Here is a 24,189-nt window from a genome sequence, read left to right on the forward strand (position 1 = left end):
CTCGGCAGCATAAACACCTGAGTTAAGAAAAAATTACTAGTACACAAGTCATACATAGTGTTGGGGAATATTAGTTCTAAACATCTGACTTAAGAAGAAATGACTAGGAGACAAGTCATACATAGTGTTGGAGAATACTAGTCCTACAAGATATAAACAGATAAGGCAGGTGAGGTCCAAGCCAGTTTCTCTATGGGGAGATGTCTTCCACTTAATATAACTGAATACATTACAAAAGAAAGAAAGAAAAGAAGTAAAGGAAGAAAGAAAGAAAAGAAAAAAAAATCCATTAAATCCACACTCAAAAAAAAGGGAGGCAAACTGGTATGGACAGAACAATTAGGAAAACAACGATAAATTTCACTTTACATGTGCTAGACAAAGGAGTTAATATCATGAAAACTTAACCATAACAAAATATTTTGGTGAACAGTATTTTGTCCTATATTAAGAAATCAATGTCCATAGATACAAGTTTGAGTTTAAAGAAACTAAAAGCTTAAGATGGCCAGATTAAAGATGTCTTTCATTTTCCTCTTTATAAGTTTATGTATTTTTTAAATTATTTGGAAGGAAATTTTGGAATCGAAGAAAATTTAAAAACTGAAAATTCTTTTATATGTTTTTCCTGTTGAATTAGTATTCTGTTTATGAAATAGGAACATGATATCCCCAAGCTGCTGTTGATGTCATCCAGTTGTAGCTAACTATGTGCTTAAAAAATAATTGAAGTGAGGATGAGAAACATATCTTACAGAAAGTGACAATATTATGCCTTTATACTTTGTCAATATGATCCCAAATGTGAAGATATTTGAAAATATCTGTTACTGATTTTTTTTTTTCTTTTCATCTAGATTAACAGCACTACAGAGCTATCTATATTTTGGTAGTCACCAAACTTTTTAAAATGTCAATATCATTATACATGTTATCCATTCTCTACACCAGGATTTTTCAACCTTGGAACTATTAACACTTTGGGCCAGACAATTCTCTGTTGTAGGGTGCTGTCCTCTGTAGTGCAGGATGTTGAGCAGCATTCCTGATCTCTACCCAGTAGATGAGAGTTGTGATGACTAAAAACATCTCCAGACATTGCCACATGTCCCCTGGGGGGACAAAATTGTCCCTGGTTGAGAAACACTGCTGTATAGTGAGTTATTACTACCCAAATATTTTGATTATCTTTTTAACCATTACCTATTACCCCAGCCACATTAATCATGCCATGATTCACATTGATCACAATGATTAAAGAAATTATAGATTTACTGTGGTGCTCAGGCACTTACCATTAGGCTATTAGACAAAGTCTGGGAATATAAGGGGAAAAAATTCCCATAATTACAAAAAATAAAAGATTACATGGAAAAGCAAAGGTGTTGGCTGTACACTAGGATCAAATGACATTCATTTGTTGAAGTAGTCTGAGTGACTCAAAGACGTACAGCAGCTATTATTCACTTAGCTACAACACAGCAAATATTAACACATATTTTGAAAAGGAGAGATGCTGCTTCATGTGACAATACTGATAATATTTAAGAAGAGATGTTAGTGACTCATCAGACACTCAGGCAGGCATGATTTTTCCCCTTAAATGTCACTAATGATTTTTCTTACTGCCTTTTTTATTTAAGCACATGTTCAGTGGCACCCACAATCAAAATTCTATTACAAAATGCAATATCGAATATCTTACTTTATTTTATTTAAATAAATATTGTAAATGATCATAGTGAGTAATGTAAGCAATAAGTATTATTTGTACCACCATTCTTCTAGATTGTAGTGATTTTTATTTCATCACTGTGAATGGTGGATGGTCTTTTGTCTCTTCTAAATGTCCCATTCCTCATGGGATAAATTAAAATGACCCATAAGCAAAGTTAAGTTTTAAGCAGATATTTTTTTTCAAATAGACAGCCTTGCCTTGTACTATTATCCTCCAATTTCGTTTTTACATTTTCAAAAATAATATGTGAGTTTTAAAACTTGTTTAATTTAAAATGACTCTTTTTTAAAAAAGAAAACACTGTAGTGGGATGCCGGGATTGCATTCATCCCAGCATGCCCCACCACTGTTCTTTGGATGGCAATCACAGGACCCAGACATCAAGCTGTGGAAGAGATTCTTCCAAGCAACAGCATCTGGCTCTTTGGCAAACTGAACAGGCAGTTGCCCTGGTGGCTTTGGAGTTGCCTCTGGGTCTGTCACAGGGTAAGGCTGCTGATGGAGTGTCTGGATTCTCATCTCCTTTTCATTTCACTGTCTTTCTCATATACATTTTGGGCATCAAGAGACCCACTGTCTTCCATAAGGCAAATACTGCCCTCCTTAAGCCTGATGAACTTTTAAATAAACCCTGTTGTACTTCCATAAGTATCCCTTTCCATTGCCCACATCTCTTACGGAAGTGTAAAAATAGGCAAGCATTCTGGCTCAGCAACACTAGCATTCTATTTCACACCCCACCTACAGAGAGAATCAGAAATTCAATGCTCTCTTCTCAGTCCTGAATATTTTAAGCTTATATTTTCACCTTCTTTACTCATAATAGATCTTTTTGCCAGTTAAATTTAATAAATTCATATTTATAATATGAATAGCTACCTAATCTCATAAAAACTTTTTTTTTTCATTCTTAGGATCACACAATCTAAGCTGGTAAGGTGGTATAAAGACCGTAGGAGCTTAGTTTGAAGAATTTATGGCACTTTAAAATCATAAGTGCAGTCCTTGGAACAAACAAACACCTTGAATACCAGAATCAGCAGCTCCAGAACAAAGGGGCTCTCATACCTTCTTAGCTGTGAAGGAAATTAAAAAGACCAAATTTGAAAAATAAAGAATGAGTTTTTAGAGGTTTGGGGATTAAAAAAAAAATTCCTCAACGTGCTGAATGATTTGCATGAAAACTATTAATCAATATGGCTTCTCTACAGACCACAGGCTATGCACGGGCACTATTACCCACAATTCATACCCAAAAGGTAACGTACTATTGGTGAGGATGTGGCTCAAAGTCTCTAGTGTGTCCACACACACACTAGATCAGTAGGACTGATTTGTAAGAAGTAGCATTTAATTCTTCCTGTGAGAATTCTTCAGAAAAAAAGAAACCTTCATGCACTGGCCACCTCATGGAGACTCAGTTTTAATCTGTTATTTGATCAGCACGTTCAATAACTCCATCAATAACCTATGAAAACTTCCATGGTAATGTCTGTGTTACGAACGGAAAGTGAATAAAATAGAGAGGGAGAGAATTTGTGTAAGAAAGACTACATTTGAGTGTAAGTTGTTACTCAAAAAATCCTAAATTCGAGGGGAAATTAAACCCATTAATTTCTAGGACTGGCAAGCAGTTGAAGCTAAAATGGACATAAATAAATAACAGTAACTACTTCTAGCCCAGAAAGGGGTTTTTTAAAAGTAAATTGTATTTATAATTAATTGAATACTTGCTTTTACATTCTGTTTGAAATAAGAATGTAATGATGGCATATATGCATATATGGTCTCTATCTTTTACAGATGAACTAAAAGAATATAGAGTTAAATCTAAAGTTTGTTTTATTCCTATCAAAAAATCATTTTTTACTAAGGAGCACATATTCTAAACACACAATAAATCATACTGAGCTGCCTTCTGATTTTATTTTTTAGAAGCAAATTAGATTTGAACATTAAAAGTCATATACTTTTGTCAGTTCATGCAAACAATTCCTACAGCTTTCCCTGGGAACATTGCTATGGATGAGCAGTACAGGTCCTTACAACTTAGAGCAAATCTCTCCAGGCTTAATTTTCGGCCAGAAGAGAGTAATGAAAACTTTTAGATCAGATGTTTATTATTACTATTCGATTATTTGAAATGAGAAAATACGAACCTCTAGACATAATCAATTCCTGACAATTGCCTACTACGTAGTAGGCGCCCAGATATGGTTGTTGAATGCATACACGAATGAATGAATGAATGTGAGTTCATGTTACAATAAACTTTTGAAAAAGTACTTATGCTCTAGAGATGTCCTGGCTTGATAATCACAAATCTTTAGATAAATCAGAGACTTCAATAAATATTTTTGCACATGAAAAAAACCAAATTTATCCATCCCACCATGTGTGCACCAATTGGTTAATAAACCAAATTGATCAAAATGTGCAACTGCATTTAAGAATATATGGTCTAATGTAAAATGTTGTTTACTTTTACTAAAATGTTTTCATTAAGACTGTAGACTTGACTGAAGTTACATTTACCCAATGCCAACTACCAGGATATTAAAAATATTTCTTGATGATAATGAAATTGTTTGGTTTCCCTCCAATTCCTTGGTGAATATCTCATGTTTACAGAATGTCTTTTTGTTAGAGAAAGACTTCAACCACTTCAACCACTACTTCTGGTTTTTGGTTGAAGCAGTAGGAAAAGGTCAGGGTAGACTTAAGCCCAAGATTCTGTTGATACTCAAGGTCTATACTCCATGCCTGTTTCTTCTGTGCTTATCTGACACATTTTGTCCATCAAATACAAAAGAGCATAATCAAAAGGGTTACTGCTTTTCCAGTAACCCAGAATACACCATCTACACGTAGGTGATCTGTATGTCCCTTAAGTGATGGCTTTCATTGTCATATTTGGGAGCAAGTATTGGAAGCAATGATATCTTTCACTTTTTGCATGTTCATTGGCTGAATAAGCTGCCAGAAAGCTGCCATTTAGGCTAAGAGTTACTGTCTGTGGTTGAACTCATTTAAATGGTATTCAATAAATGATTAGGAATGTCATTATTGAGTGGCTATCCAAAGTCAGACACTTGCTAATAAAGATGCCTCCAAGCATCCATAGGTTAAATGCTAAGAAACAGATTCACAAATGGAAGCAAGTCTGTTTTTGCTCTTATGTTGTTGGGCAAGTAAGACATCTAGACTTCAAGCTATCCCTGGGAGACCTGGTGTCCTCCTTACTCCAGCTGACACACATGGCCTCACCAAAAGCAGAAACCAGAGCTCGGTTGATAAATAGTAACTGAGTACTTCAACGTTTGCAATCTGAAAAAGGCATTTAAAATGAACAGGTGAAACTCTAGATTCATCATGCAAGGAGGCTTATCTAACATTGATGGAAAGCTGCAAAGGAGGCGAGAAGATTCCTAGACCACACCAAGTAGCTGATAGTTGACTCTCACCAAAGGGAGGTTACAATGTTCTAGAGACTCACCTGCCCTAAGGGAGGAAGAGCAGGTACCTGGGGCTTCGTGGATATCTCCAGGCCTGCTTGTCTTCAGAGTCTTGAAGAGGCTACCTAGCCCGTGGGCAAAATCACAAAAGTGGCAAGTCTATAGGAAGTCTGTAGATAAATCGATGGAAGCAGGGAAGGAAGTGGGGTATGCTTGATTGAGGGACAACAGAGCTGGCCCCAGGATACTGACGGATGCAGAGGGAAGCGTGCATTTGTGGAAGGAGCTTTCCTGTGAGGCTATGCCTCAAGGGAGGAGAGTGTATTCAGTTGGCCTTGGAGGACAGGGTCCTTCCTTCTCCACGAGGCTGGATGTGTGCAGGTGTCCGCCGGTCAGCCGCCAAAGCGACTACCTGCTCTTCTCTCTTCTCTCCTAGACACTTCCGATGGACTCAGACCCCAGCAATCTCTCTCCCTCGCACTGCGCTTGGCTGATCAAAGCGAGAAGCTTTGCGAACTCCCCAGAGGGTGCACGCTCCCCATCTAATCTTTGGTGAAGAGAAGTGACGGCCTGGTCACAGTGCGCCTGTCAGCCTGCAGCCGCGCCCAGGCTCACACTGGGGCGGGTTGTGGGGGATACTGATGGGGGCGCCTCTTTCCCCGGCTGTCTGAGCCTTAGCTGGGAGACTGTGCTGGGGAAGAGGCAGGGGCAGAGCCAGTTCCAAGGGGTTTAGGACGCCAAGCAAGAAGGGCCTACCCTTTCGCGAACATCGAAGCACTTCGTGGAGACCAAACAGAGTTTGCCCCTTCCCCAAGCTGTAACGGCCCCGGGGGTCTTGGGACTGCGGAAGAAAACCGCGTCCTCGAGTCCTGGCGCCCTGGAAGGCCGGCAGTCTCAAGGATCAGGCCCGGCACCAAGGACTGCCACTCCTTCCGCGCCGAGGGCGGGATCCCGGGGGTCCCCCAGTCCCACGCTGTCTCCCCTAGCTCGGCGCCCTGGGTCCGAGGCGGCCGGCGTGAGGTCTCAGCTGGCCGCACCTCGCCCAAAAAGGGAAAAGACCAGAGGCCGCCGACGTCTCCTCCCAGTCAGAAGTTGGGACGCACTAGGGTGTAGAAAGGTCGGAATGTTCCCCCACCCCAAACCCACACGCGCTTGCGAGCACACACGCAGACACAGAGACACGCGCGCGCACACACACGCAGACACGTAAGCTTTGCTCCCCTGGCCTGAGAGCCGGAGAGGGGGCGCTTTGGAAAACTTGGCTGATTCGCCGGATGACCATGTGCGTTCACGACTGTACCCGCCAAACATAACCTTAATTTTACAAGATGTTTTTCCTCATAACTTTTCTGCAAAGGAGTCAGAACAGAACCCAGTTTCCGAGGCAGCCCAGTCTGGTTTGCTAAATATCTCAAAATGTACCAGGTGGCTCTAAGCTTCCAAATCTTCCATCGCGCGGGAGCCGCGGCCGCCCTCACCCGGCTCCGCGCGCGCAAACGGAAGGGCGCGAGGTTTGCGCGGAGAGCCAGGCAGCCCCGGCGCCTCCAGCGGGGCGGCGCAGCTCGAGACCCGGCAACCCGCCGGCAGGGGCGTCCAGTCCCGCGCCGCACTTGCCAGAAAATAGCCCGCCTGACCACAGCCGGCCCTGGCGCTTGCACATTAAGAAACTCAAATTAAGAAGTGGGTGAATTGGGAAAGGAGGGAGCCGGGGGAGTTTGCACCGTGTATCTCAGGTATGAGCACTTTTCACTGACATTGATGCAACTGCATTAGAGTTAATGGCAGCAGCCTGCTTCTCATTATTAATTGTCTTTGTGTTTGGATAAAGTATGTAATCTTCTTCTCAACCACACCATTAAAATAGGTTGCCTTTTCAATTAAGAACTGTCGTGAGCACAGCAGTCAATTTTCCTAATGAAGATGCATTATATTTTCACTTTTTTTTAAATAATGGAAAATCCCGGGTTTTCATTAGACACGATTACAGAGAAATACAAGAGGGCTCCTCTAAAATTCATGCGGTCATGTAGTGCATTAAACGCCAGGCTTTTAAATAAATTGAAATTTCTGCAGATAAAAGAAAAGCATGGCTATCAAATATGTTGAAACACACTTCATTCAGATTTTTAACAGCAAACATGATGAGTTCATTTTTCCAAATGCACTTAACAGATACAACAGTTTTTAAAAGTACAGTGACTGCCTGAAAATATACTATAAACTTTTTTTTGGGGGGGGGTCCCTTCTAGTTTACGGATGATCTGCAGATCTTAAACTAAGCGGTGAATGTTGGAAATGCACTATGCACATTTAGATAATGTTCGGCCTTTGAACAAATGCCTCAGATTAATCATTCAGTAGCACAAACGGTCTGGACTGCGCACCTACAATTAGTTTTTATTTGTTTGTTTGTTTATTTGCTTTCTTCCTTGCTTTCATTTTCTTTTCTTTTCTCTTTTAAGACAAACTGAAAGCCAGTGACCCTGGTAGAACTGTTTAAAATTGTACACCTTCGAGATAAGCAACTTTCCAATTGTTGCAAAAAAATTAAAAATTGCAAAATTCTAATTTTGAAGTTTTAAAATTGGTCAGAAATATTCATTCCTGAATCCGAAAATGGGAAGTTTGCATTCATGAACAAAAATGAAAAATTGTGTGTTATTTATTCTCTAACCTTGGGAATCTGGGACCATGTGGTGAAAGGGATATGTCAAGATTTCTGGGTTTTCTTGTTAATAAAAAATTAAGGTTGCTATCTTTTGCGTATGAAATACTGTTTCAGACAAATAATTTCTGTCTTTTTCTTTCTCCATTCAATGTGAATACTCTCATAGGAGCCACATTAGGGAATACTGTTTGAGAGAAAAATAAGTCAAATTCTTCTAAGTTGAAAAAAAAAAAAGTTCCCAACAACCGCCAGACTTTTTCTTTGTAAGGCAACATCAGTTGGTTTCTTGTAGACATGGTCTTTTCCAGGTTTTAGGTGTCTATCTTTTAAAAATTGAACCTTTTTTTTTTTTTTTTTTTTTTTTTTTTTTTTTTTTTTTTTTTTATCAACCAGCCCCTTAAAATGATCTGCAAAGAGAGGGAAATTAGATTTTCGATTAAAACCTTATCCCATCTCGAAGGATTACTTTATATTGATTCTTAAATATGGCTACAATTGATGGACTCTAATTAAAAATCCAAAGGAAAAGTCTGTCGTGCCCATATAAAAGAAGCTTTTCATATACGGGAAATAAAGCTTGTAAAAGGTTACAAATAAAAGATTAGAGATTTATCCAAACTAGTTTAAAGCTTCACTGTGGTTTTCTTTTCTTCTTTTTTTCCTTTCTTACAAAACCATTCCTGGGTCTTTTTTTCCCCAGTTTTAAATGAAGTTTGCAAACAGGCAAGATATTGGACTGTAATGGTTGTTTTATATCAGCTCTGTAAGCTCAAGGCTGCTGCCTGCAGTAGAATTGATTTCAAGGAAACTTCAGGTCCAGGAGATGAAAATTATGTAAACTGACAGCTACCACCCTTCATCAATCCATCCACATTCCCATCCACACCCTCCTAACACACACACACACACACACACACACACAGACCTGCCTCACACTTCTCTCTGTCTCACATCCACACATGCCCTTCCTATCCCTCACCGTAACCTTACTCTGCACACACCCTTGGTCCCCACACTCTCAGGGACAGAGGCACAGCTCCCGGCTCACACTCTGCTCATAAATGTCTCACAGCCCCACATCTCGCACTTGTCACACAATCTTAATCCGTTTCATTCCGGAACAACATGGTCCTCTTTTCCTCTTTTTCACATTTGGAGTTTGCCTCCCTACTCTTTTATCGAGACAGCACAATCCTATCTTTGAAGTTGTTTCTTCCTCCCTTTTTTGAGGCAACCGCAGTGCAGGGAGTGAGAGACCCAAGCTTAATTTATAAGTGATCTGTTGCCTTATTTTTTCCCCTAAATTCTGTCTGCATTTCCAATCTTAAATCCCTGTTTAAAAAATTATGGTTAGTCTCATCAAAGTTTATAATAAAGACATATCTAAAAACCTAATGAAAAAATGACTTCTTTCTAGGTATTATGGTGCTTCTAAGGCAAAATGTAGTCCCTCACTGTCCACTGAATTGCTGAAAAGATTGGAAATTAATGTTCATATTTCTGAAGTCAGTGTTAAGGAAGTCTAACTGGCTCCTTTCCCTCAAGAGGCTATGTTCTCACGGAATATGGGTTTTGTTCTTCTTTTTTAATTAGCCTGGAAGAATCCTGGGATGTCTTCTCTCCCCTCCCCCTCCCCCACTCCCCCCCACCAAAGTTAATAAACTTGGAGGAAAGTTTGGAATATTTTAAACTGGCCTGGCTTGTGCGGTGGAGAAAGTGAGCCTAGTTAGTGCCACGCATGAATCTTGATTTCAAAATATGAGTATCAGACATATTCTGGAAACTGCACACAAGCTCTGGCAAATAATTTGATTCCCTTCGTATTGGTTTTCTTAATTTAGCTTCTGAATGCTTATATCTCATATGCATAGCAAAATAATTGTGCAAGTGGCAATTAAAAACCACCCACTTGTTAATGAAAATTATCTAAAAACACAAAGCATGCTACTATAAGTCAGATTCATAGAAAAAAAAATGTTGAAGACACAGGACACAGAAAAGAAAAGTTAAACACAGAAATGCAATGAACAGATAGTAAATTGGAAGTTCAAGAACTTACTGAAAATCAAGAGTTAGACTTTTCATCCAAAGAGTCTTTTTCTCCCACCAAGCATCTAAGGTTTTCAGTAAAAGAGCCCAGCCCCCTTCCCCCAAAGCCAGTGGCTTTTGTCCTGACCTAGAATAGGGTTTGTGGGGACTGTACCTGAGCCGGGCTGTCTGCAATTTCCAAATTGACAAGAAGAGACTGGAAGATAAAGAGCATGTTCTTACAGGTGAAGAACAATTTTGCAACTTTTCCAGGCGACACCCAGGAGAAAGCTTGCCTGCTACCAACTGCTGCAGAGTCTGGGCAGAATTCCTCTAGAAAGAAAAAGAAAGTCTTCCCCCCCCCCCCCTGTCTGCCTCTCTCTGTCTCTAGTTCTCTTTCTCCTCTGTGTCTCTCTCTCTCAGATCCAATCTTTTAAGAGCTTCAGCACATTGCTAAGCTAAAGGGAAATTCTCTTTGATAAAGCGGTGTTTCCAGCTTCTGGGTTTTAAAACCTAAATCTATATTCAAATCTGGCTGAAGGTGTGTTCTGGGATTTATGAAAGCCTCTTAAAGGGGTAAATTTACCAAACCGTGACAAAATCATCACAATCTTACTTTAGACATCTGAAGTGGATGAGAATTTTAAAGAGACCCTTGTTTATTTAACACTGTCCATTTCCAACTCGTAGTTTATTGGCCCGGTATTTCTGCGAAGTTATTAGACTAGAGTGCAAAGGAGAAGCGGGAGCTGTCTGCTGCCGGCCGCTGGAAGGGCAAAACCCTCTCACGCCCCACCACGCATAAATCTGCCCCTGTCAAATAGAACAGGGGGATTTTTAGGGAGATTCAGCTGCCCTCGCCATCTGGGAGGACATCGCAAACCTCTACATCGGGCTTGAAAGGTTTCCCTGGACACTGAACCCTACAGCAGATGGATCTCCCAGCCCAAAATGGTTTACTTGGTGGAGCTCGCAAGAGCGTGTTCTGATATTTCTGCATCCCACCCTATGCCTACTGTCCCCGAGGCCTCCCTCCGGCCTTCCCCTCTGCCAGATCCACAACGTCCATTTTTCTTCTTCGGCTCTTTTATGCTTTAAGCATCATTGTGATCAAACTGGGGGAAACGTTGTCTTTTCTAGGGGTAGGAAGGGGACTCTGCTTCTAGCGATCGGGGTGGATTTGCCTTTCCTTCATCGAAAGCATCGTGACTCTGACCAAGCGCACCCAACCAGTGCCTCCGACAGCCAGCGCCAAGAGGGTCATAACGCCTGGGGCATTGGTACTCCCTCCCCACCACCATCCCCATTAAAGGCTTCGGGGGCGGTCGCCAGGTATTTCAGTACAGTGGGGGTGGGGTGAGAAAAAAAGGTCCGTACTCACCCTCCCCCCCGCCCGGGCCCCTAGAAAGTCTTGACTCCTGGGAACGTGACAGCCAGCGGGTCTCCGGACTGGAGCTGTTGCAGAGGGCCGGGAAGGAGCTGGGCGGGCCCCGGGCCCCTCGGGGGCTAGAGGGGCCGCCAGGGCCCAAAGCTCTAGAGACACCTGTGACGGGGGCCGCGGCCGCGAAGTCCCCAGCCCCAGGCCGAGCAGGAGCCGGAGCCCAGCCCGGCTGCTGAGGGCTTGCTGCCTCGTGCGCACTCCCGTAATTCGTTAATTGCTGTAAATCCCAAGGACGGCCACATTTGATTACACATACAGTATAAGAACCGACAACAAAGCGACGAATTAATTACCAACTTCATTAACATAGGTCCCCAAATTAAAAGCAGCGAGCTGTTTCTTTGGGCCCACTAGCCGTGGTGGTGATGGTAGTTGGTGGTGGGTGGGTGGCGGGGGGTGGGGTATTTAGGAAGAGATTTTATTTTTCTTTTCCTGCACTAGGTGTTGTGAAGGAAGAGCTGTCTTCTGCTCCCACTCCCACCCCCCTTATTCACACACACTCAGCAGTTCCACTAGCCAGCCCCCACCCCATACTCCGCCCAGTCTGTTTTTGCTTTTCTAGGGACTCGGATCCGTTTGAAACCTGTCCGGTCCCTGCTCTCTATGCCAGGCAAAAAAGTTGGGCTGGGGGTCGCACTCTCCAGCTCGGGTCCCCAAGTCCCATCACTTCCCAGCCTCCCGGCTCTCAGCCCGGGGCTCGGGCGGCGCCAGCCCAGTTAGCTCCAGGCCTCGCAGTGTCGGGCGTTTGGTGGCGTTTGTTCTAACACAGAAGCTATTTCCAGCGGGGGCCTCCCTCGCTCGCTCCCTTCCCTGATATCTTGTCGACCTCACACTCGCATCCTCGAGGCCCGATGTGGCCCCAGCTACTTCCCCTAAATGGGCCCTGGGATTAGATTCTGGGGTTCGTGTTCCCTGCAGTCTGTCGTGGGCTTCTCAATTCCAAAAAACCCCAGGCGCCTACCAGAAGCCCGGGTCTCTCACTCGGGGATCATTTATTTTATATGTGTAAGGATATTTATAAGGGCTTAGGGAATAGAGAAGACACTGAGTTTTAGAAAATAGTTTGTTCTTGGACTTGTGTATCTTTCTGTCTCTGTTTTCCGTACATGCTCACATCGCACTCCCAGGCCTCCCTCCTTTACCCTTTCTGGCAGTCAGCGTATTCTGGCCCTGTTTGAGACGGTATACTAGTGTTTTTGAGTTTCAGTCTGACTTGCTTTCTGCCTGTCATCCACACACTTATTGCTGGGGTTGAATGTGATAACCCAGTCACTCCCTATCCCCCGCCCTTCTCCAGCATTTACTTAAATATTTTTATCTTCCATCTTACATTGCATGGGTTTCCTTTCTTCCCTTCCCTAAAAACAAAAAACAAAAAGAATGAGGGGAAAGGAAATTACGGAGTAAAAGAAGCAGGGGAAAGAGGGTAAGAGAAGAACTCCCTGTCCATCACTTTAATTATACAATTAATTCACATGCTCCGGCCCATAATGTATATTTTAAGCAAAGCCCAGTGTCTTTAAAGAACATTCTGGTAATGTCGGAGGCCTGGATTTGTTGCCTGCTCGTCCCCCTGTGCAGCAGCGGCCTGTTTTCCTCCCCCTGTTGTGTGTTTTTATTATTTTCCCTCTGGCTTAGATGTGTCAATCATTCTCTCCCTGCCATTGGTTGGAGAGTTTGCGTCAAAAAGTTGCCAGAGAGGCGCTTTCTCAGCAAATCTCCCTGAGAGCGGGACCGACCTCAGCTCCAACTCAGCCTCCACTGTGATTAAAAATAAAAATTGCTAGAGCAGCCCTCACTCACCACATCTACTTTGTATGTATTGCAGAGGGGCCCACGCGTGTTTAGAACTCTAGCCTACTTCCTCATTTTCTGTTCTTTAAAAAAAAATTTTTTTTTGGTTGTGTTTGACTTTTCATGGAAGGGTGAAGACTGCAAGGTTTCTAACTCAATACTCTTGATTTCTTTTAGGATAGCTGGCTATTTGGAATTTAAAGGATATTTGACTTTTTCTAACCTCCCATGAGGCTGTAAGGTAAGTGTCCGTCTGTCTTGTCTATATCCATATCTACGTGTCCCCGTGTCTGTCGGCCATCACCCCAGTACCTCCAATAGACCGACCGATGCCCCTCTGCGAACGTGGAGTTCTGTAGGCGGATGTATTTTTTTCTCTTACAAATTTTGAGGTGTAATAACGATCGCTGCAAAAAGAAAAATGTGATCTAGGGATGAGAACGGTAGTGAGAGAGAGGCAGAGAGCGTGCTCCTGGGGGTCGTCACTTCTGCAAAACGTCGTCGAAACGCTGCGAGTGTAATCTGGGATGTTTTGGAAGGTTTTGTTTGTGGTTTTGTTTTTATGTCAACGCCGTTCTAGGCTTCTCTCCGCGATCTTTGCGTTTTGGCCCCTAGATCGGGTTGGGGTCGTTTGGATGGATCCCAGGGACCTTTTCAGAGTCCGAGACAGAAAGATGCAAATGTAACTAGATGGATGGATTGAAACAACAATAATAAAAAGCCAGGCGCCTTCTTGGGCCCGCGCGCCGGAAGCCCAGTTCGCTTGCGGGTCGGCCTGGGCTGGGGGCCGCCGCTCGAGCCCCTGTCGGCCCCTGATGAACGTGAGCGGAAACCGGAGCGGATAACCGAGGAGGCTGGGAGCGCTGGCTTCTCTTTGCTCCGGCGCTCACTGCTTGCTCTCTTTGGCCTCCTCTCCCTCAGCCTAGCACAGCTCGGTTCTCTGTTTCTCCCAAACGCTTCCAGATCTCCTTTTTGTGTTTAAATACCCACTACGCCCCAAAATCCAAACCACCCTGGGTTGTAATTACGCAGCCTCCCAACCCCTGGTTGTCGTGGTCCCCGACCCTGGTCACCAGGCCGAGCGAACGTGAAGAGTGGTTTTTCAACATGACTGTGTCGGGTACGGTTCGCGGCCCGCCCCACGTAGCCCTCCGTGCGCACCTGGAGCGGGCAGAAGTGGCAGCGAGTGGCCCCTGCTCCGCCCGAGGCCGCGGCCAGGCCAGGGACCGGAATCCTCCCGCTGGGACCGCGGCCCCTCAGCTGTTCTCTGGCGGGGAGCCACAGGGCTCGCCCGCGCGCTCGCGCACCCCCTTCCCAGGCTCGGGGACATAAGGTGTTGTGGGTCGGGACCGGGCGGGGGCCGAGGGGTTCGCCGAGGCCCAACCTGTGCCCTGGGTCGGCCCAGTGAGAACCATCCGAAGGTCCCTGCCAGCTCCAGGCGCGGGCGACCGGTCGCGCTGCAAACTCCCAAGAAGTCTTCGCGTTGCTGCGTTGAAGTGACTCTTGAAATCGATGCCCGATTTCGGGACACATTTTTGGAAACCCAAGTCCCCTGTCAGGATTCCACCGAGTTGGCTTTTGCCTCCTTCACAGACGAAGTGGTGCGCGGGGAGCGAAGGCCGAGCGGCGCTGACCCTGCGGTGGTGGATTACTTGGGGAGGGGACGGGGAAGTGGCTCCTAGAAATTATCCGCCCCCGCCCCCCCATTCTAGAGCTTCGGGGGTCAGGATTTCTTCTGCTCAGCTCGGGACTTTTTCCAGGCACAAAAGTTATTAGCAACAGAGGGGGTAGTAGGAGAGGAAACTCCTCCCCCCAGAGTAAGGTAGACACCCAGACCTCAGCGCTAACACCGGGGCTTTCTCCCAACGATAATTAATAGTCAAGGCCAACCCTTTTGGCACGTTTCTTCCTCCCTCCCTCGCGGGTGGCAGAGTTATTTGATTCCCCGAGACCAGAAACTTTCACTCGAGTTCGCCGGAGAGGCCAGCGCCGGCCGTTTTCCGCGGTGCCCACACGTCTCCTTTTTCTTTCTTTCCTCCTCTTCGTCGTCCTCCCAGCCGCAGGCCAGTCGCCAGTCCGCGTAGTTTTGTTTCCTTTCCATCATGCAGAAAATTAATCAGCCCGGACGAGAAGCAGAGCGGAGCATGGCGGCCTGTAATTAAGGGACGTGTGCCCCTCGGATTATCTCGTTAGTTTATCAAGAAAACATTTATTATAATTAATTCTCGGACGAGGTAATTATTGTTGAGCGAGGACACAGCAACTGGTAGATGGGCTTCTTGGAAGAAAAAAAAAACAAGGCGGGGGGAGGGGGAAGCGACAGATTGCACGAATTGACCGTTAGATATAAGGCTGCGCGGGCGACGCGGGCAGTGGAGCGGGACCTCGGGCGCCAGGCCTGCGGGGCTGCTGGGCTGCTGGGCTGCCGGGCAGGGACGCGGGACCCAGGCACTCGCGCCTGGAGGTGAGGTCGCCGACCGGCTGCCGGGACTCGCCGCGCGACCGCGGCCAGCTTCTAGGTATGAGTTCTCCAGAGGCCACCTCGTGAGCAGTCATAGTGAGGCGTGGATTTTTGAAAAGTCATTTCTTTTCCCCCTTCTGGACCCCGCTTCGAGATTGGAAAAGGGCTTTGAAAGTTAGATTGAAGGGCCCATGCCTTCTATGCAGAGTGCATACTAGGCCAGTTGTGGAGAGAATCTCTTAGTTTTGGTTTTTGGTTTTCCTCTTTTCCTTTTAAAGGTGGATCCAGAGATAAAAATGAAAATAGTCTATTCCGAGAATTTTAGCCATTGTGCAATGGTAAGAGCAAAGGAGCCCCTGGAAGGATCTCGGCCCTGGTGCTTTCTGCGTGTTACTGCTTTTTATGTTGGAATGTGCTACTTTATTGTGTGATGTGTCAGGCATTTCTAATTTGGTGAGAGCTCGACATGTAAGAACATTTCCGTATTTCTCAAGGGTACACCTGATATGATTTTACGATTCTCTATAGTACTGTAGTTCAGAACTTTGCAAGGTAGTACGATTAAACAAAAAATCTCCAATCTCCGGTTTAGAGGCTGTTTAAACACATATACAACTGTATTTTAAAGCAGTCGTATATGTGTTTAAACAGCCTCTAAGCTGAAGGTTTTTGTTTATTTTCCCAGCCTCTAAAGAACAGCATTTTGAAAAGAAAAGACAATGCAAAAACATGAAGTCTGTATTGTAGGAGCAACTAAATTAGTTTTACTGAGGATAATACAAACTCCTTCAAGAAAGACATTTATAAAATTACATTAAATTAGATCTTGGGGTAGAAAAGCATGACTTTTGTGCTCTGAATTTAAATCAGAAAGAAGTTACAGTTACTGAGTTTCATTTATGGACTTTTGTGTCTTGCTGTCTTAAGCAACGTAAATATGAAAACCCGGAGTCCTTTAAACTCAGTAAGACCTTTATCTTGTATCCGCCATTTTGAAGCAATCTCTCATGGTGTCAAAGTTTCAAAGTAGAGATCCTTGCATATAAGTGCCACATTTTAGGAAAATAAAGGCCAGACTTGCAAACTGCCAGTCTATATTAACATCTACTTTGAATCTCTTTGCTGGGGTGCGTGGGTGGGGGGGCGTGTAACACAGCTGAAGAAAGTAAATAACTTTTTTTTTCTTCCTTTCTTTTCCCCCTTGAGCTCTTTTTCTTATAGGATTGTAGGAAACTTGAAAGGTAGGGAGAAATTCTATTAGTTTCACAACTTTGGGTGTTTGTGTATCTACTTTCTTCAAAACTAAAATGTGCAAAAGGCAGTTAGAGTTAACAGGAAGCTCTGCTGCAGCTGCGGAGGACCTAAATGTCTGAAAATTTGCCTCCCGCAGGATCTGCAGCCTCCACACATCAAAATCAACATGGAAGCAGCTTGCACTACAAATGTGGGGTCCCGTCATTATCTGATTGGTGGGATTCTAACTTTACTTCACAATTTCTGGCAAGCCCTGTGCCAATCTTGAAGACTTTTTTGCAATATGTTTAAATATTTGATGGGTGTCTATTAAAAGTTAAATACTTGTTTGTTTAGCTTTCGTTCCTTAGACACGTATAATCAAGGTTCTCCAAAACCCTAATAAATCTGTTACTTACCTCGAAATCTAATTACCCAGACTACTAATTAGGTGAAAATGATTACCGGAAATGACTTCAAATGTGGAATAATAGTGGTTGAGCGGTTTTTCCAAGTTTGTCGTTTAGTAAGTTGGTATTTTAGATGTTAAACGCACTGACATTTTAGGTTCGCAGCAGTTGAAAGTAGTAAAAAGCTAAGATAATTAAAATCTCTGCCATGGAAAGGCAACAGTCTGGGGAGAGGTAGATTTCTTGAATTGTTTCTTTGTTTCTCACCAATGGGCTTTGTTATCAGCATTATTTATTTAGCCAAAGAGTTCTTTGTCTCTGCAAATGGCCCCAATCAAGTTTTGTTTGAGACAATTAGCTAGTGCCAGCCAATGAGTCCTATGCAAATGTAGGGATAGGAATGCAATGTGTGCATTTGAAGGCGTGGGGTTTTGTTCTTGGGGAAGGCAGATTGTAATTGCTTTCTTCGGGTACTTTTTTTTTTAACTTTAGGGTGGGGGTGGGGAAGACAGGTTTATCTGGTCTCCCTCCATCCCCTCTAGTTCCAGAGCAGCTGGGGGTGGGGGTGGGGATGGGGGTGGGGGGGGAGTGTCTGCAAGTCCTTTAAAAGCCTCTGCCTCGCCTAGCCCGTGCTCTTTTTAAGTTAGTGGTGAAACGTGGAAGAACTGCTGCCTCCGAAGCAGTAAACCAGCCCCTCTGTTTGTTTGTTTGCTTTGCCCTTAGTTCCACTGCTCCAAACCCACCCACCAAGGAGTCTGAACCTGTCCACCCCGGGCGCATCAAGATCTTCCAGCTGGGTACCCCCGATTTGGGCCGACTTTGCACCTCCAAACAACCTTAGCATGATGTCTTATCTTAAGCAACCGCCTTACGCAGTCAATGGGCTGAGTCTGACCACTTCGGGTATGGACTTGCTGCACCCCTCCGTGGGCTACCCGGGTAAGTGAGCCCTGCTGCACTCCCGCAGCCCCCTTCCCCACGCCCATCCTCCGGGGATGCAATACCCTGTTCCCATGGAACACAGGGGTTGGCAGTCACACTGTCCCCACCCAGCTTCAGGGTAGGTCTCCACTAGGTTTGCCTTCTGAGGGGGGCATTTACTCACCAAGCAGAGAACAGGGGTTGGGAGAAGTGAGTAGGTGGGTCTGCAACAGTTACAATCACATCACTTTATTCTTAATTCAAGTAAATAAGGATCGGCATCAGAGTGGGATGAGGAAGGTTACTGTCCTTGTCATTTGGGCAAAAGACTGCTGCCCATATCTCAATGCCCAATTCCTCAGAAGTGTCCTCTTGGAGATGCCGAGTTTTCTCTCCGTAAGTCCTTAGCACCCTCGGGCTTTGCAGTTGTTCCCTCCATGCCCAGGCCTTCCCCTATGACCTCCAGAGCCTGCTTTAATCCCAAGAGGCGTGACTTCCTCCAAATGCGGGTGCTTTCCTTTCCGATCAGATCTGTTTAAAATCCTCCCAGAAGGAGAAGTATGAACTATGTCCCCATTTTAAAGATGGAGGAACAAAGGCCCGAGGTGTGCTAAAAATCATGGGAACAGGATCCCAGATTTCCCCCATCAATTCGAGCTGCCAGTCTGTCCTCGCAGATCCGTTGACTTCATGGAATAGCCTTTTTGTGTTGCGGTTTGGGGGTTGACCTTGCAGAAGTTTTGTGTGTGTGTGTGTTTTTAAAAATGTTTCATTTGTTAACTTTCCAAGTGATGCTCTGACTGGAGCAATCCCAACACCAAGACGAGTGGGGAAAAAAGCAGTGTGTGTCCTGGGTTCCCGGGGAGCAAGGCTGGGGAGACGGTGGGGAGAGCATTGGTAGGCTCCCAGTTGAAGGGCTGTGAGGAACGGGGGACTGCTGCGGGGTGGAGGGCAGGGGCGTCGGAGAACCCGCGGAAACGCCTATGACTGAGAAACTGCTCCCCCACCCTAAAGGGCCCTGGGCTTCTTGTCCCGCAGCCACCCCCCGGAAACAGCGCCGGGAGAGGACGACGTTCACTCGGGCGCAGCTAGATGTGCTGGAAGCACTGTTTGCCAAGACCCGGTACCCAGACATCTTCATGCGAGAGGAGGTGGCACTGAAAATCAACTTGCCCGAGTCCAGGGTGCAGGTAGGGCAGATGCAGGCAGAACCATCCTTCCTGATCATGCCACCTTTCCCCAGAGTATGGGGCTGTGGAGAGCCCCAGGTCTTTGAGAAGACTGAAGGAAGGCTTGAAATTCTCCTTCACTCACTAAGGGGCCAGGAAACTATTCTCCTCCTGTCCTTTTTTGCCTGCCCATCACCACTTAATCCTATAAGCAAGGGTCTTCAAGGCCCGGGTTGCTGGTGGACAGAGACCCATCCTTGAGCAGATTTCAAGAGTAGTCACGTGGTGTTGTAACCCTTCCCTTCCTCTGGATAGAAATCCTCGCCTATTCTCGTGGACTTGTACATGTGAAAGCAGCTCAGCTCCTGGACAGTCCAAATATTTTTACAGATGAAAAAATAGAGTAAATGACTTGCTTAAGGTCATAACTAAGTTTGGTGGCAGAGTCAGGGTATAGATGCAGCTGGTGCTTTTACTAAATAAATCAACACAAAAAGAATGTATTTTCCTTGACTTCTTAGGGATTGAACAGAATTGTCTAGCTCTGAGCCATTTAACAGATAAAATATCTACATAATGTCTCTAGTAACACCTCTCTTGTTTTAGTTTCCCTAAACTTGACCTTAAACTGAAGAGGGAAGGTCAACTCCAGCTTGCCTTGTGAGTGAGCCCCATACAGAGTTCTCTGCAAAGTGTTTAGGACATAAACCACATACACACCTGGGCCTCTCCTTCAGCTAGAATATGTTTATGAAAGCGACAGACATCAGTGTCGGTTGCAAATTGGGAAAGGGGCCTTTTCAAAGTAGGTTAGAGGAAGTTTTAGCACTTGCAAGGCTTGAACCAAAGTCCTCACTAGGAGAAAACAAATGGCTCCAAATGGTTGGTGGTCTTGAGCTTGGCCTTGGTGGCATCACTTTTACCACAGTTACAGCACCCATACAGAGAGCTCGTTCAAAAGTTCAGCTAAGGATTTGTCCTCCAGAAAATGCCAGTAGTTTCTCTTCTAAGCCCCCTCGTATACCAATCATAGCTCCTTCATTGCAGAACATGAACAGGGCTGGTAGAGAGAATTGTCAAGATTGCAGCAGGGGGTGGAAGTGGTAAGTCAGTAAACACAGCACAGGAGACTGAGTCTATGTGCTGAGTGGCAATACTCTAAAGACACAGACTCGAGTCTCAGAGACTAGCAGGTCTGTGCTCCCAGCTCAAAGCAGAGTGCATGTAAGTCACTCCTTTTACCACAAAGAAGCTTTTAGCAAATAGTGACTTTCAGACCTCTTTCTTCAACAAGATCGTTTCTTCCCCTTGAGCTTTGTTTTGTGAGCCTTTCTTTCTAAGAGAGATAGAAGGGTGATGGACCCAACCAACCTCCATATTAGCAGCTGCTTCCTGGAAGACGAACTGTAAATGAATTTAGGCTGTTCCTGTTAGCATGTAACAACAGAATTGCTTTCTCTCACCTCTCATGTATTTCCCTCCAAAAGACATAGATACATTCTATTCCTCTGTGAGAGTGTTCCAAAATATAGCTGGGTCTATGTGTATGTGTGTGTTAGAGGCAAAATAAGATAGGAAAGTGATGTGGAGAGTTTTTAGCTATATGATTTGGGGGATTATCTTAAATGTTATTCTGGGCAAGAAATAAGGCAGCGTCAAGTGTTTTGACAGAGCCTCCCCAACTTTCTTACAAGTCCAGGAGTTTATATGAGAGTGCCACATGATAGGTCTTCAGTGGCAGGGGAAATTGTGTGTTTAGCTCATCTGCCAATGTAGGATAGATTTATAATATGGGAGCCATTGTTGTCCTTAAGGAGTTATCAAAACTGTGTTAAAGAAGTTTCTTTCCCTTCCAAGGTATGGTTTAAGAATCGAAGAGCTAAGTGCCGCCAACAACAGCAACAACAGCAGAATGGAGGTCAAAACAAAGTGAGACCTGCCAAAAAGAAGACGTCTCCAGCTCGGGAAGTGAGTTCAGAGAGTGGAACAAGTGGCCAATTCACTCCCCCCTCTAGCACCTCAGTCCCGACCATTGCCAGCAGCAGTGCTCCTGTGTCTATCTGGAGCCCAGCTTCCATCTCCCCACTGTCAGATCCCTTGTCCACCTCCTCTTCCTGCATGCAGAGGTCCTATCCCATGACCTATACTCAGGCTTCAGGTTATAGTCAAGGATATGCTGGCTCAACTTCCTACTTTGGGGGCATGGACTGTGGATCTTATTTGACCCCTATGCATCACCAGCTTCCCGGACCAGGGGCCACACTCAGTCCCATGGGTACCAATGCAGTCACCAGCCATCTCAATCAGTCCCCAGCTTCTCTTTCCACCCAGGGATATGGAGCTTCAAGCTTGGGTTTTAACTCAACCACTGATTGCTTGGATTATAAGGACCAAACTGCCTCCTGGAAGCTTAACTTCAATGCTGACTGCTTGGATTATAAAGATCAGACATCCTCGTGGAAATTCCAGGTTTTGTGAAGACCTGTAGAACCTCTTTTTGTGGGTGATTTTTAAATATACTGGGCTGGACATTCCAGTTTTAGCCAGGCATTGGTTAAAAGAGTTAGATGGGATGATGCTCAGACTCATCTGATCAAAGTTCCGAGAGGCATAGAAGGAAAAACGAAGGGACTTAGAGGGGCCTACCAACCAGCAACCCGAAATGGACAAACCAATCTACTTAAGATCCTGTCATAGTTTTAGATCATTGGTTTTCCTGATTTGCAAAGTGATCAAAAGCATTCTAGCCATGTGCAACCAAACACCACCAAAAATAAAATCAAACAAAACTAAGTTGTGAAGGAAGGGGGAGGGAAGGCCATAGCCTTCTTAAGCAGAGGTGTTCCAGTGTTTTAGCCAATCCTTGGTTGAATCTTAGGAATGAACAGTGTCTCAAGCTCATTCACGTTTCATGACCAACTGGTAGTTGGCACTGAAAAAACTTTTCAGGGCTGTGTGAATTGTGCGACTGATTGTCCTAGATGCACTACTTTATTTAAAAAATAATGTTCATAAGGAGTCAATATGTAGTTTAAGAGACAATCAGTGTGTGTCTTATAAATGGTACATCTGTGGTTTTTAATCTGTGCTAGACTTCAAAACTGTGATCTCCTGTTATTGTATGCAACCTTGAACTCCACCTCTGCAGGGGTTCTTCTGTGATTAAATAGGTTATAATTATAAGCAAAATTCAGAGCAACTGAGTACTGATCTAAAAAGATTACCTTTGGCTGGAGGTGAGCTGCACAGAAACTTTACGACAAAATGTCTCTGGACAAGGAGAGTGAGAGAAGAGAAGCAAAAGGACACGAATTCATCTGTAATTTACTGTTGGTAAGCCTAGCAGTAAACAGACATTGGTCAATTGCTCTGACCCTGATGAATTATTAAACTGAGATCATTGTCGTTTATGCTTGCAGATGTTAACTGGAAAAGTTATATATGCATAAACCTTTTCTTCCTGGATTTGGCAGATATGTATAATTATATTAAAATGGTTCTAGCACAACATTGGGTCCAGTTTAATTTTACACCACTATTTACAAATGAGAAGCCTACATTCAATCTTTCCTTCCCAAAACACGTTTTTCTTAGGACAGAGAGGAAATTAGCAAACTTATTTTTACTTTTTCTTTTTTTGCTAATCTATGCATAAACTAGATATGAACGACAGTGGTATGTAGACTTTTTGTGACTTTCATCAGGATTGCTCTGAAAATGAGTTTGGAGAGCCTGACAATCAATAGGATCTTGTTTTCCTTGCTTTTCCCTTCCTGCCTCAAACCTGAACAATTTCTTAGGCACTTTATTAGTATGTTTAAAAATATATCAAGTTTTTAAGAGGGAGGAGGAGAATTGGAGTATTTCTGAAAACATCAGAATAACAAGAATTTCTTGTTTCTATTCTCTTATTTGGTTAAGGGGATTTTTTTTTTTTTAACTTCCAAATACTGAGGTAAACGTGAGAGGGAGTGTAATCAGAATCTGAAAGCAATTCAGGCAGAAATGATTTCTGAACAAAAGAGTTTCAGAAAAGTTTTAAAACCTATAATTTCAGTAGTTGAACATAAGGCACCCTGGTCAGTTTTTTTATGTGTGTTTAAGAAAGTGCCGAGGGGGGAAAAAATGGGTCCCTTTTCAGTCGTACCTGCATTTTGTAAACCAGTCACCAGAAAAGACAAATGGGCCGATGATCATGGTGCTCCTCAGGTAAAAGCAATATTTAATTTCATTTTAAGCTGCTTAAGCTCTTACAGCTGACCAAAATTAAGTGACTCTTGATTGTAACGTTTTAAATGAAGGTTAGCAGTTGCAACCATTTTGTTTTCTGGCTATTTCATTTTTCCGGTCCCTGGCTGCGCATGCTCTCTTGAACTCTATGTAATCTTTCCTAATAAGTAAATTGGTTCACTGGTAAAGGAAATGCAATAGTTTGCAACCAACATTTGAGGCCAAATTTGATGGCAAGAGTTTTCAGTACCTATTGATAACCTTCAACATACTGTAGTTTACATGAAGTTAAATTGGGGCCTGAGGTTTACCCAGATTCAAGGTCTTAATCTCCCAGCTTTTCTTCTGCAACAGTAAAGCAGTACCAAAATAACCATTTTCTACTATTGCCTTCAGTTTTTCAGGATGTCCCGCAACGGGCAGGGAAAGATGACCCTTTCTTTAAAAACAATAATGACGATAAACATTGGGCTACTCAGCAAATAACGCAATGGGCAGTTTCTCTCCTGAAACTTTTTTAAAAAAGGTCAGAAAGAAGAGGCCCTGAGCACCCTCTGAAACTAATTTTTCCATCACCTCTGCACAACTTCTCTTAACTAAGACCACGCAGTTAAATCCCTTTGAATCAAAGGCGAAGTAGA

General features: G+C 44.1%; 2 protein-coding genes across 3 annotated transcripts in view; one reads left to right on the forward strand and one right to left on the reverse strand.

Moving 5' to 3' along the window:
- NAA30 (N-alpha-acetyltransferase 30, NatC catalytic subunit) overlaps window positions 1-24,189 on the reverse strand; it is an 834,104-nt gene that overhangs the window by 578,702 nt on the left and 231,213 nt on the right. The gene's annotated exons all lie outside the window — the stretch shown is intronic.
- OTX2 (orthodenticle homeobox 2) lies at window positions 13,042-22,826 on the forward strand. Of its 2 annotated transcripts, XM_050799733.1 has the most exons (5): window positions 13,042-13,145; window positions 13,302-13,365; window positions 17,952-18,167; window positions 19,188-19,339; window positions 21,176-22,826. In XM_050799733.1, the coding sequence occupies exons 3-5, from the start codon at window positions 18,071-18,073 to the stop codon at window positions 21,794-21,796; spliced, it is 870 nt and encodes a 289-aa protein (XP_050655690.1). In that variant the 5' UTR covers window positions 13,042-13,145; window positions 13,302-13,365; window positions 17,952-18,070; the 3' UTR covers window positions 21,797-22,826. The 2 variants fall into 2 exon arrangements, with proteins under 2 accessions (XP_050655690.1, XP_050655689.1); XM_050799732.1 differs by lacking the exons at window positions 13,042-13,145; window positions 13,302-13,365 and adding an exon at window positions 16,797-16,826 and having other exon boundaries at window positions 19,164-19,339.

Source organism: Macaca thibetana, chromosome 7 (assembly GCF_024542745.1).
Source record: "Macaca thibetana thibetana isolate TM-01 chromosome 7, ASM2454274v1, whole genome shotgun sequence".
In the NCBI taxonomy this organism is placed as follows: Eukaryota; Metazoa; Chordata; class Mammalia; order Primates; family Cercopithecidae; genus Macaca; species Macaca thibetana.

Excerpts from the sequence above, each read along its gene's own strand:
- OTX2 (XM_050799732.1), top strand. The coding sequence starts at position 18,071 with ATGATGTCTTATCTTAAGCAACCGCCTTACGCAGTCAATGGGCTGAGT. Across the intron at positions 18,168-19,163 it reads CCCCTCCGTGGGCTACCCGG|GGCCCTGGGCTTCTTGTCCC; the intron begins GTAAGTGAGCCC and ends CCCACCCTAAAG. Across the intron at positions 19,340-21,175 it reads TGCCCGAGTCCAGGGTGCAG|GTATGGTTTAAGAATCGAAG; the intron begins GTAGGGCAGATG and ends TTCCCTTCCAAG.